Source organism: Mixophyes fleayi, chromosome 5 (assembly GCF_038048845.1).
Source record: "Mixophyes fleayi isolate aMixFle1 chromosome 5, aMixFle1.hap1, whole genome shotgun sequence".
Classification (NCBI taxonomy): domain Eukaryota; kingdom Metazoa; phylum Chordata; class Amphibia; order Anura; family Limnodynastidae; genus Mixophyes; species Mixophyes fleayi.
Genome location: NC_134406.1, coordinates 1,074,612 through 1,088,557, shown reverse-complemented (window position 1 = coordinate 1,088,557; position 13,946 = coordinate 1,074,612). Strand labels below are relative to the sequence as shown.

General features: G+C 45.2%; 1 protein-coding gene across 3 annotated transcripts in view; it reads left to right on the top strand.

Annotated features, from left to right (window-relative positions):
* The window catches only part of LOC142157997 (alanine aminotransferase 2-like), a 93,686-nt gene extending 80,413 nt beyond the window's left edge, over positions 1-13,273 (top strand). For 2 of the 3 annotated variants that reach the window (XM_075211509.1, XM_075211510.1), the window contains exons 12-13: positions 11,245-11,357; positions 12,153-13,273. In XM_075211509.1, the coding sequence (XP_075067610.1) occupies positions 11,245-11,357; positions 12,153-12,243 (204 nt within the window). In that variant the 3' untranslated portion in view covers positions 12,244-13,273. Of the gene's footprint in view, positions 1-6,376; positions 7,063-11,244; positions 11,358-12,152 lie in introns of those variants that run through there. The other variant, XM_075211512.1, reaches the window with a different exon arrangement.
* Positions 13,274-13,946: the final 673 nt, after the last annotated feature.

The following is a 13,946-nucleotide window of genomic DNA, read 5'->3' as shown; positions in this document are numbered from 1 at the left end:
ACAACTGACCTCTTGCCTTCAGATCAGGGTTGATGTGAGGCAGAGCGTTGGTACTAGTTTAGCGCCTTTTTACATGGAATGTTTACCATTCAAGATTTAATATTTTCTAACTTACAAAATTCACAGCAATCTGTGCTATCCTAAATTATGTGTTTCCTGAGTCTACATTGTTCAGACAGGTTCTAAGATAGAGGAAGAAAACCTACACAGGACCGAAAGGTAATGACCTCCTGCTGTGTTGGTCACTTCACAGGAAAAGACTTAATTAGCATGATTAGTCTGCCTTCAGAAGATATAAAGTGAATTTCCTCCAACATTTCCCTATTGTATCAGAAATCAGTACATTTCTAATACAATCATATAACACAGTATCAAATATCAGTACATTTGCAATGATATACAGAGGTGCACTGCAGCCCTAAGTAAAATAAATATCTACAGTAAGTTATTTCTACGTGATCCAGCTATATAGTCATTTGTTACTTTAGTGAGGGCAGTTTCAGTTGAGTGATGGGGATGGAAACCAGACTGGAGAGGGACAAAAAGAGAATGGGAAAAGAGAAAGTGGGTCAGACGTATGAAGACAATTTTAGAAGCAAAAGGAACCAGAGATATGGGGTGATAGTTGGAGAGAGAGGATGGGTCAAGGGCAGGTTTCTTGAGAATAGGAGAGATGACAGCATGCTTGAAGGCTGAGGGGAAGATACCAGTGGAGAGAGAGAGGTTACAGAGGAGAGCAAGGTGACAACAAGCATTGGAAGAGAGGGAGCGGAGGAACTTGGAGGGGACAGGATTGAGAGGACAGGTTGTAGAAGAAGAGGAGAGAAGAGAGAGGAACTCAGGCACAGTTACAGGAGGGTAGTAGCCAAAGGTGGCAGAGCAAGTAATAAAGAGGACAGGTGGGGGGAGGCAAGTCTGACGAGAACAGATATCACTGTGAATACAGTCAATTTAGTTTTTGAAGTAAGTGGCAAAGTGAAGAGTGGTGATGAACGAGGGGGGAGGGCACAGTAGAGAATTAACGGTAGCAAAAAGGCGTTAGGGTTTATTGGACAGGGAAGAGATGAGGGATGTGAAATAGGTTTGTTTGGCAAGAGAGTATGCAGAATAGTAGAAGGAAAGGATGAATTTAAAGTGGATGAAGTCAGCAATGCAGCGGGACTTCCTCTATTGGCGTCCAGAGGAGCTGGAGCAATTTTGGAGGAGACAAGTAAGAGGGGAGTGTCATGGTTAGGGTTTGGACTGGCGGGGACGAAGTGGGGTGGCTGGGGCTGCAGTATAAAGGGCAACTGAGAGTGCGGTGTTGTAAAGAGATACATCAGCGTTGAGACATGATAGGGAAGTAATGGGAGCAAGTAAGGTTTCGAGGGAGGACGCACTGGTGATGGGGTCAAAGCTGTTGAAGGGACACAGTGTGTGAACGACTTTGGGTGGGGGAGGGTGGCAAGGGGTAAAGAGAGGGCAAAGGAAAGGAAATTGTGGTCATAGAAGGGGAAGACAGAATTGGAGAATTTGGAGATGTCACAGAGATGGGAGAACACTAGATCCAGGACGTGACCATCACGGTGGGTGGTGAAAGTTGTCCATTGGGAGAGGTCATAGGAATAAGTTAGAGTGAGGAGTTTAGAGGCAGCAGTAGTAATAGAAGAGTTGGTAGGATGTTAAAATCCCCAATGACAATAGTGGGAAGATCAGAATAGAGGAAATGGAAAACTCAAGAAATTGAGTGAAAGGGTCAGAAAGACGATAGATGACAGCAACACGATGGTGGAGAGGGGCGAAGAGGTGAATGGAGTGAATTCAAATGAGGAGAAGGAGAGGGAGTGTTCAGGGGGAATAACGCTTAAGGTGTGGCCAGAAGACAGTAGGACACCTACATCACCTCCTTGGTGGTCCCCAGGATGGGGAGTGTGGGAGAGTGTAGCAAGGGAAGCAGTATCAGAGGGGGAGATCCACATTTCTGTAAGAGCCAGGAGACCAAAGGAATGAGAGAGGAAGAGGCCATGAATGAGAGTGATTTTGTTGCAGATACATTTTGCATTCCAGAGTGCGCGGGACAGGGGGAGGTAAATAAGAGGAAGGATGGGAATAAGGTTGGCGGGATTGGATGTTTGGGGGAGTCAGGGTGATATGTGGTGAAGGGGGGAGCAACAGCGGATAGAGGGGAAGTAATGATGTGGGGAGCCATGAGGGGGAATGGGTGGAAGTGCTGAATGGAGAGTAATAAGGTACAGGAGATGTAGAAATTGGGACCTTGCAGAGTCATGAAATAGGAGAGACGACCAAAGTCCAGTCCACATCCAGTTCAGACTCAGTTACAACTCCTCTTACTTATGATGCAGACAAAGCTTTGAATGGGCCTGAAAATAAAATGAATTAGAAGACTGAAACAGCAGTTGCAGGGGGGAAATGGCCGGGCAATTAGAACAGCAGGCTGATTAAACAGAGGGGGCATTGCAGTGAAATAAACTGACAGATAAAACACTTTTTCTTGAGGAGAGAAGTAAATAGTTCAAAACAGAGTTCTTGAGATGTGAAGTTTGCAGCCAGGGGGGACATCAGGAGTAAAACATGGAGTTATAGGTGAATGCTGAGTGTTGTCCTCATGGAGCAGAGTTTCCTGGTAGGATGTTTTCCTCCTGTTCCCCAATTGTTTAAGTCTTGTGGAATTTTTTGCTTTGCTATACAAAACGGTGTATACACTTGTAACAAATACACACTGACTGGCACAGCCTCTATCTGTCAATAAGTGAATAAACTTCCACTAATAGCACATTACAAAGACAGTCATAAATCATAGCTATAAATGATATATAAAATAACAAACAGCACCTCAGATGTGTAGGGTTATCTCCTCCTGTAGCAGTGGAATTGGTTAACATATTCGTCTCAATTTTATCTCCGGAATAACTCTGAATTAAGCTATATAATTCTAGTACGCTTGTAACTAAACGCAGCCTCGGACTAGCCTGCAGGTGAGCCGGGCTATCCACCAGTAGGCCCCATAGCATTGAAGCTCCGCGCCCTCCATTGATAGGGCGGAGCTTCAATACGTCTGACTCCCGACACTTCCAACAGCGACACTTTGGTTAAACACTGTACCGCGCAAGTGCAGAGAGCCGCGTCTGGGCGGGAGGGTGTTCTTCAATTTGAGCAGATGAATGAAGAGATGGCGACGCCCAGCCATGGAGGAGGAGCTCCTGTTATCCAGCTGCCTAGAGGAGCAAGAAGGAAGAACGCCGGAGCTTTGCACAGCTAAGTGCACACCCAGCCACCCTGAGGGACATGGGGAGAGGCATGAAGGGGTCAGGTCAGTATGGCAGGGTGTGAAGGGGGGTGCAGATCAGAATGGCAGAGTGTGATGGGGGTCAAAGCAGCATGTAGGGCGCAGTGTGATCATAAGGAGGCACAGCATGGTGATTAAGGGGCACAGTAATGTGTGTGTGATGGCACAACGGGCTTGTGGCAATGTAATGTGTGTGTGGTAGGTGGTGGCTAACTAATGGCTGCTATTTTGTTTGTGGGGTGAAGGTGAGGCAATTTAATTTTATAGTGGGGACTATTAATTTAAGATGGGGTGATTTGGGGGCTATTAATTGAATGTGGGGTTGAGTTTGAGGAGCATGAGGTCTATTTATTAAATGTGAATATGAATTATTTAATGGCAGTGACGTTTGCGGGAAATAGGTATATTTATTATACGTAAATGCGATTGATTTATTCAGGGGCTGTCTGGAGGGAAGGAAATAGGTTTATTAAATGGAATTACTATTACTTTAATGTTGGGGCTGGAGGAAGGCCTAAGTATTATTTGTGGATCCTATTGATTTAACGTTGGGGCTGGTTGGAATTTTTTAAATGTACCCATTATTTTTTCCAAATAGGGCCCCCAACATTCCAGGATCCAGGCAAGCCGCAACTATAGAAACCAGCAGCCACTGATGGCTTGGCTAACCTGTGGCAATCCAGGTGTTGTGAAACTACAAGTCCCAGCATACTCTTCCAGCAATAAGCTGCTATATATTGGCAAAGCATGCTGGGGCTTGTAGTTTCACAACATCTGGAGTGCCACAGGTTAGCCAAGCCTGGGACAATCCCGATTTTTGGTGACTGTTCTGCCCAATCTAAGGTGTAGGCCAAAACTGTGTACTCTTTATATACACACTGCATTCTTTATATACTACACTATGGTGCTAACTGTCCTTCTGGGGCTGACCACTCCCCCTCTAGTGTCTGGTCTCGTCTCTATGATTGCTGGCCACATCCCCTTTTGTGGGCCCCTTAGGTTGCAGTCCCCCCGGTGGGCCCTTCATACCCCAGTCCGACACTGACTAAACACACTTATAACTAGACGCACTCTAACAGCCACAGGACACATTGATGATGTTGTAGTGAGAAGAAGCTGAGAATCCTGACATGTTCCACTTGGTTTAAGAGGCGTCACATCTGAGGTCCACGAAGGAGAGGAACAAAGTGGTTAAAATGGGATAGGAGAATGCATGAGAGAAAGGATTAACGTAATATATAGGAACACTCATATAGAGATTACTGAATACTTTTTAACCTATTCACATTCCCAAAGTTTACCAGTTCAAGGAAAAAGTAAGGATATGACAAAGGGATCCTTATTACCCTATTATTCATCACTTAGTTCAGTTAAAATATAATTTTGATTACATATTATTATGAAATCACATTGTTCCTACAATTGTTCAAATATTAAAATAGAAACACAAAACATTAAATGATCACAAACTGGATTGACATGAAGGTGATTACTAGATGTATCTGTCCACGTGCTACAATCTGTATAATGTTATATAACAATGGGAAGGATCAGTAAGTAATTATAATGTTATATAACAATGAGAAGCATCAGTAAGTGGTATAATGTTATATAACAATGGGAGTACTTAGTAACAGTAAATATAATGTTATATAACAATGAGAAGACAAATATTCCATGTTCACCTTTCCACTGCCGTTGTCTCCTCTATGCTAACGGCAGACGGTCCTCTCTCTGTCATCTTGGTTATAGAGGAGTTGTTCTTTCACCTTAGTTGCACACAGGATGGTAGATATTCCACCTTGTGTCAGATGTTGGACTTAACCATTTAAACACAAGAAAGAAAGTGGATATTATGGCTGGATCATTTATAAATAACATATGGTGTAAATTTGCTTAAAGGAACAGTGCAGGGCACTTATTTATATCATCATTATCACCATTTATTTATATAGCGCCACTGATTCCGCAGCGCTGTACAGAGAACTCACTCGCATCAGTCCCTGCCCCATTAGAGCTTACAGTCTAAATTCCCTAACACACACATACACACACACAGTGTCGGACTGGGGCATGAAGGGCCCACCGGGGGACTGCAACGCTAGGGGCCCACCAGAGGGGGTGTGGCCAGCCATCATAGAGGCGAGACCAGACACTAAAGGGAGAGTGGTCAGCCCATGAAGGACAGCTAGCACCATAGTGTAGTATATAAAGAATGTAGTGTGCTCATCCTTCTCTTTTAAAATGACAGGCTGACTGCGCACTTAGTTACTAACCTGCTCATGCTCCTCTGGGCGGTTGGATATCCGGAACTCCTACTCTCATCTGCCCTGCTCAAAGTGAAAAACACACTACCGCGCAGGTTCAGAGAGCCCAGACGTGACTCTCTGCACCTGTGTGGTAGTGTGTTTAAAAACGGGGAAGGGGGGGGGGGAGGAGTTGCGCTCTACCCCTACTGTTGCAAGAGCAGCATTAACACAGGTTATCCCTCTCTACGAACTAATAATATACTGAAAGTTAAGCGCTCATTGACTTATGTATTATTCCAAGTGTAATGCTAATAATAAAATTTGTATTCTTTTATCTTGAATACAATTCGTATTTTTCTATATCTTGTATTAGGCTGTGAGCAAGAGGCTCGGTTCAATTAGTGGGATAACATTTAATGCTAGTTTTATCACAATTTATTGAATCCTGGTTAAAATACATAAAAATACATTAATATAGACAAATAAAATACTCCAATTAAACCACAGTATTTATATTATGAGGCATTGATTTCTATATACATACATATGGTATGGCATCAATTGAACATACATAAAAATCAGACAAACCTAGGTATATAGACCTGGACTAGTCTAGCTACTGGGAGGCAAATGGCAGTGGGTATAAATGCTGCATTGATCCAGATATAACACAGTCACTGATATCTCAATAAAATAATGTTCATAGCATACAAGTCCAGTAGATGGGAATTGGTATTTCTTTAAGTCTCTGCTAGTGCAATATAAATATTCAGATCACTGTCCACATATATCACATGGTTATTGCTGCGATGCTTTCAAATTTAACTTTGTTTACTTGCAGTCTCGATGTATATAGAGATGGTGGCCGGGTACCCAGTGTGCTGAAATCAGAGGATGTTTCTCGTGGTCCGTGCTTGTTACTGTTGGAGAGGAAGGTGCCTGCGTTCCACTGTGGAATGCATCTGTCCCTTCCTGTTCTCGCGTATGTCCAAAAGATGAATTGTATGCAAGTCGGGAGTCAGCTGTTTTCTTAGCTCCTCCCTAACAACGGAGGGGGCATGGCTATAATGTGGCGGGGCCTACCGGTGGATAGTCCTGCTGCCCTGCAGGCCAGTCCGAGCCTGTACACACACAAAGAGAGAGAGAGACTAGGGTCAATTTTGATAGCAGTCAATTAACCTACTAGTATGTTTTTAAAGTGTGGGAGGAAACCGGAACACCTAGAGGAAACCCACGCAAACACGGGGAGAACATACAAACTCCACACAGATAAGGCCATAGCCGGGAATTGAACTCAGGACCCCAGAGCTGTGAGACAGAAGTGCAAACACCTTAGCCACCGTGCTGCAAATGTACTTATTTTGATATGCGTATGTTAGTAAAGGAAATCTTTATTTCTGAGACCAGGGGAAGAAATTTGTTTGTTTTAACTTTGCTAGAGGAAATGCATGATTTCTGAGGTATATATCTGATACAATAAGCCTTTGTTGAGGAAGTCTTTTGTGTGTCGGTATGTGGGGAAATTACTTGTTTAGGGTTTTGTGACTTTCTTTGGGAATGCGTATTCTGCAGCTTTGCAAAGAAAAGGCCCATGCTAATCTCATAGTTAGACATTTTGATGTGTGAGGGTCCAGCACCTGAAGACCCCCCAAAAACATGTGGGGGAACCTGCAGCCAGTCCAAGTGGGACTGCTGCAGAGTGAAGGACTGATAGACTCAGGGGCCTCAATTACTGTTGTAAGTCCCCATCTTATTGATCCTGCTGCAGTACTGCAGGGTCGCACTGCCAAAGTTGCACAACCCAGTCCAGAGGAAAAGACCACAGCTGCTAGACAATAGTCATCACCTGCGCCACACCATCAGCCAGCCCAGAGGAAAAGACCACATCTGCCATTTCTTCAGGAAACAGCCAGTCCTTTGCCTCTGAAAAGACCACGTGGAAAGACCACGTGCGTAGCAACGCAGAGGATGTTGCCTCTTGCCAAACTAATATTGTGGGTGTGCCAGGTGGTGCTCCTTTCTCTAGCAGTATGCCAGCTGCGTCAGTGAGTATAGCTGACCACAGTGACCTCCCTTTGACTGACCCCCCTTTGACTGACTCTAGTCACCCCAACATAGAACCCCCTGCAGTGTATCCTGACTTAGACAATAGTGAGGGCAGCAGGGAAGAGTTCAGGGCAGCACAGCTCCCTGTCTTTCTCAAAAAGGCATGAGGCGCCAGGTTGGTGGCAGCCATCCAGCGATGGAGGTGGGGAGTGTGACCTGGCATTAAGGGTTGTTGTGCTATGTAGCTAGGAAGGTAGATGGGGATAGACCAGTCCGGGAAGTTCAACTGGTTCACTCGCAGATAATGTCAGTTGCCCATGAAATCCCTATGGCGGGACACCAGGGACAATGCCGAACACTGAAACGTCTGACACAGAACTTTTTCTGGTCCGGAATGTTGGATGACGTCCGGGCCTACTGTAAGTCCTGTGATGTGTGCAAGCGTCTTGAGCGCCCTACTGCTCGTGCTCCCTTCAGGTCTTTGCTAATAACTGGGGAACCTTTTCAGCAAGTGGCTGTGGACATAGTAGGTGCCCTGCCTGTGCCAAGTAGATCAGTGAAGAGGTACACAGTTCATGAGTGAACTGGCCCACTGTCTCTGGGCAAACTGCAGAGTGCGGCAACTCCATACTGCCCCCTAACATCCCCAGAGTAATGGACTGTGCAACCAGAACAAGTTCCAGGCTGTCTGGGCTGGACTGTACACGGTCTCAAAATGCCTGAGTGACATCACTTACGTGGTGTCATTTGATAGCGACGATAGGCGACAGCGGACCTACCGCGTAAATATGTTGAAGGCATACGAGTATGTGGAGTCGATAGCAGTAATTTGCTGCTTACCAACTGAGGAACCAGGAATTGACCCTCTTACTGACCTCTCATGGAGGCCAGAGAGGAAGTTGGTGTAGAGGAAGTGGGCTGGGATGAGTAGTTGGGTGCCCGCAACAGGGAGCAGCTTAAGGCAGTGCTGTTGCCCTTCACGACTCAGTTCAGTAGGAAGCCCGGTCGAACTTCCTTGGTGATGCACCATGTGGACACTAGTGAGCATAGGCCAGTTAAGCAACCCGCTTATCGGGTCTCACCAGAAGCCAAGGAAAGTATATACAAGGAAGTGTGGGAAATGCTTGAGCTAGAGGTGATCCATTGCATAGTTCGTGGGTGTCTTCCATTGTATTGGTTCCCAAGAAGGACAAGACAACGCGGTTTTGTGTGGACTACCGCTGATTGAACGAGGTGACCGCGTCTGATGCCTATCTCTTGCCCTGAATTGACGCTCTGTTAGATGAGTTACCTGGAGCAAAGTATATTTTCACCTTTGACTTGAGCAAGGGGTATACCGCTGACCCCCGAGGCTGAGGAATGGTCGGCATTCATCACCCCATTTGGCCTGTTTGAGTTTAAGTCCATGCCATTTGGGATGAAAAATGCACCAGCCACCTTCCAGCATGTGGAGGATTACCTGCTGGAAGGGTGTAAGGGCTGTGCTCAGGCTTACTTGAATGACATTGCCATTTTCAGTAAATCCTGGAAGGATCATTTGAAACATGTAGGGAAAATGTTATAGAAAAGTCAGTGAGCAGGTCTGACTATCAGAGCAGACGAGTGTCAAATGGGGATGTCAGAGGTGCAGTACCTGGGTCACAGTGTGGGGGGAGGTAGGGATAAGCCAGAACCAGCTAAGGTAGAGGCAATCCAAGACTGGCCCCGGCCCACAACCCAAAGACAAGTACTGGCCTTCTTATGGACCGCAGGCTACTACAGACGTTTCGTCCCAGACTTTAGTACTGTAGCGAAGCCTCTGACAGATCTCACTAAGAAGAAACTCCCCAGAGTAGTTGACTGGACATCCGCTTGTGAGCTGACATTTCAGTCGTTAAAGGAAGCCCTGGATCGTGCTCCAGCACTGTTGGCGCCTAATTATGACAAGGACTTTATTGTGCAAACTGACGCGTCACAGTATTGACTGGGAGCAGTACTTAGCTAGGTGGGGCCTGATGAACAGGAGCACCCAGTGGCCTATTTGAGCAGAAAACTGCTAAACCGGGAGGTGGGGTATGCCACAATTGAGAAGGAATGTTTGGCCATTGTTTCGACAGTGAAAACTTCAACCTTATTTGTATGGGCGACATTTTACTGTGGTGACTGATCATAATCCTTTAAAGTGGCTACAACACACTTTAGGGGAAAATGGCCGTTTGTTGCACTGAAACCTTGCCCTTCAAATTTATGACTTTCACATAATTCACAAGCAAGGAAAGGCTCACAGCAATGCGGATGGACTGTCTCGGCAGGAAGAGCCGGATCCTCCGGGTCACCTCCGGTAACCCTAGGAGACTGCGGACCAGGAGCCAAATCGTCGGACATGGCACGCTGGTTGCCCTCATGGACAAAGGTGGGAGGAGTGTGACTGGATCACTTATAAATAACTTATGGTATAAATTTATTTAAAGAAAATAGCGCAGGGCGCTTATTTATATAATTGCAACTTATTTCGGATATTGTGTGTTGCTAAAGGAGATATCTTTGTTTCTGAGACCAGAAGAAGAAATTCATTGGTTTTAACTTTGCTAGCGGAAATGCATTATTTCTGAGGTATACATCTGATACAATAAGCCTTTGTTGAGGAAGTCTTTTGTGTATCTTGGAATAGGGAAATGACTTGTTTGGGGTTTTATAACTTTCTTTGGGAATGTGTATTCTGCAGCTGTGTTAAGAAAGGGCCCATGCTAATCTCATAATTAGACCTTTTGATGTGTGAGGGTCCAGCACCTGAAGGCACAAGAAAGCTTAATTAGACTTGCTACTAGATTTCCTGCATCTAATACAAGATGCAGGAAATCACAGCAAGTTTTAGGATATCACATATAAGTGTAAATACTGTTAGCATTGCATGTAAATCCATATTTGGGTAATCAAATTGCATCCTGATTCTAAAAATAGCTCAGACCTCAGGGGGGTGGCTTATCCTGTGAGGCTGTGTTGAAATCTGTATAAAAAGCACTGTCTTGTATTGAAAATTGTTTGTCTTGCTTTATCTGACCTGCTCCCCGGTACCTTCAACCAGGTGAGCAAATAAACATCACTTGCTTCAAAGACCTGCTTGGAAACTTCTCTATCCCTGTGACCTACAGATTAGACCCAAAATCTAATCCGTTCCCTGCTGTTTCTAAAATTTGGACCCAGCTCTCCGGTACCACGGCTCTGCCCGCTACCCATGCAGCTCTGGCCAGTGTAATAGGCCAGGGGGGATCCATCCACAGCAACCCTGATCCATAGGAAGAGGTCAGGAGCACTAGCCCAGGTACACCAGTAACAGGGTACATTCGCAGCATCAGTTACCCACAATAAACCCGGTACTGGATGCCGGTAAGGATTCCAGTGGTGGAAGCATTTCTAAGCCCCTAATACTGCGGTTAGAGGGCGCATTTCAGATAACGAAAAGGGAACGGTGGCAAAGTAAGGCCAGCCGGTTCCCAGCAACAACAGACAGGGTGGTATAGGCGGTCCATCCTGTCACAGATATTATTTATGTAGACCATATTAGCTATTAATTAAAGCATTAATAAAGCAGAATAATTACAATAAATGTACGGATGAAAGGAATTATATATACATTAGTATTATATACAGACACTTTCACCGAATGTCCGATCTTCTTCACAGAGCCAAGGTCTAGACCCGGATGTTCTCTTCTGCCATCGTCTCTTGGAGGACACGGGCATCGTACTGTGTGCTGGGAGCTACTTTGGACAAGTAGAGGGAACCTACCACATCAGGTGCAGATATACTACATGTGTATAAAGATATGTGTGCGATACAGACACATGCTGCTATTCAATCCCTTTATTCAGTTCTAGTCATTTACTTTTATTCAAATACCCTTTTTTCTCCGGTATAATGCTGCGGACTGCAGTATGCAAATGAAAGGGAGGAGTTATTACTGTACAGACACAGAACATGCATGTGAAATATGGTATAATACCACAGGCTGGGCAGAGGAAGGAGGGGGTATAACAGCATGGGGATAGAAAGAAGAAGGGGGGATAATGACATGGGGCTGAGTATGGAGGGGGGTATAATGACACAGGGCAGAGAAAGGAGAGGGCTATAATGGCACGAGGCAGAGACAGGAGGAGGTATAATGACACAGGGCAGAGAAAGGAGAGGGGTATAATGGCACGAGGCAGAGACAGGAGGAGGTATAATGACATGGGGCAGAGGAAGGAGAGGGGTATAATGGCACGAGGCAGAGACAGGAGGAGGTATAATGACACAGGGCAGAGAAAGGAGAGGGGTATAATGGCACGAGGCAGAGACAGGAGGAGGTATAATGACATGGGGCAGAGGAAGGAGAGGGGTATAATGGCACGAGGCAGAGACAGGAGGAGGTATAATGACATGGGGCAGAGGAAGGAGAGGGGTATAATGGCACGAGGCAGAGACAGGAGGAGGTATAATGACATGGGGCAGAGGAAGGAGGGGGTATACTGAGATGAGGCAATAGATTATCAGGACACAGTGACAGAAGAACCAATGATCTGAGTTGAAACATTGATGTCTCCATGTTCCAGGTTGTCCCTGTTGCCCCCCATCGAGGAGCTGAGATCCATTCTAGAACAAATCATTGCGTTCCATGGAAGATTCATGGAGGAATTCTCCTAAGGGGCCGAGGACCCAGAGATACCCAGTAGAGATAAACCGTCCTCACATATGGACCACACACTACCAATACATGTGCACATTCTGGAATCACTATATGTAGACCAGTGGTGGGATTCAAATAAACTAACAGCCTGTTCTCTGCCCTAATGACCATTTAAAGTATACAAAAATATATACCGAAAGGTGTTCTAATATTTCATGCATTTAATACTCAAATAAGAACAATAAAAGAGATACACAAAACTAGATTGTTATAAGAAAGAGTTTTAAAATGTTAAAGAAAAAATATTAAAGAATACATTACCTGACAAAAATCTGTTAATGTTATATTCATATTATAGCACAGTAATGCCCCCAGTTCATTTTATGCCACAGTAATGCCCCCAGTTCATATTATGCCAGAGTAATGGCTCTCTTCATCACACTCTGCCATGCTGTCTTCCTTTGCTCCCCCTTGCTCCGTTCCTTCACTTACCTTCTCTATCGGCTTCTTTCTTCTCTTTTATTCTCTTCTTGTCTTCTGTCTTCTTCTCTTCTTGCTTGCCACCGACTCCTCTCTGCACCGCTCCTCACTGAATGTCGGGCGTGACACGATGATGTCACGCCCGACATTCAGTGCGGATGTAGCAGGGAGTAGGAGGTGCCGACGCCGCAGAGATGTGAGTTTTGTTTTTGTTTTCAAGGAGCCTGCTCCCCCCACCAACGCAATGGGTGGACTCAGCCAGTAGTCGGTTAGTCGAACCGAGCCTAAAATTAGGTATTGGTTCTGGTGAACCGGTGAGAACCAGATGAATCCCACCACTGATGTAGACTCTTCTTAGCAGCCAATTGTCCCTGCTTTCCATGCACCAACCAGGGCTTTTCAGATTTGGCCCTGGAAATGTCTCTGTTTTTCAGTATTGCCCAATTGTACAATAAAATTCCTATATTTTTGATGCAATTGTCACCACTAGTTCTCTCTTTCTGGGTAAAGAGTAATGGACTTTTATTGAACACAAGTATTTCAAATGCAAGAAAATAATTACCTTCATGATGGGTGTTGTAGTACTCCGGGTTCTGTGGATACAGTATCCCCCGGTTACATGATTGGAGGGCCCGTCACACCAGCAAAGTGACCCTGGAAACTATATTTATACAACCGCCTCCCGTCCGTCAGTTTCCTGGACCGATGTATAGAATTATTGGCTATAGCACTTTAATTAATGGGCTGGTTGGGATTTATATGTTTTTTAAGATCAAATATAAGATGAATGTTACTGCAGAGATAAATGTATTACAAAGAACAAATGTGTAATATAATGGAAAAGAGGATATTAATTAATTAATCAGATGAATCTGTGTAAGCTACACAGTGATTGGTGTATAGAAGTATAAAAATTTGGGGTAAACACTTCTCCCCCACACCTTGAGAAAGATTCACAGAATCGAAATGCGTTGGTGGTTTGAACGGGGGATCCGATACCAGGTGGGAGGTGGTGAGAACGGGGAATCCGATACCAGGTGGGAGGTGGTGAGAACGGGGAATCCGATACCAGGTGGGAGGTGGTGAGAACGGGGAATCCGATACCAGGTGGGAGGTGGTGAGAACGGGGAATCTGATACCAGGTGGGAGGTGGTGAGAACATGTGATCCGATACCAGGTGGGAGGTGGTGAGAACGGGGTATCCGATACCAGGTGGGAGGTGGTGAGAACGGGGAATCCG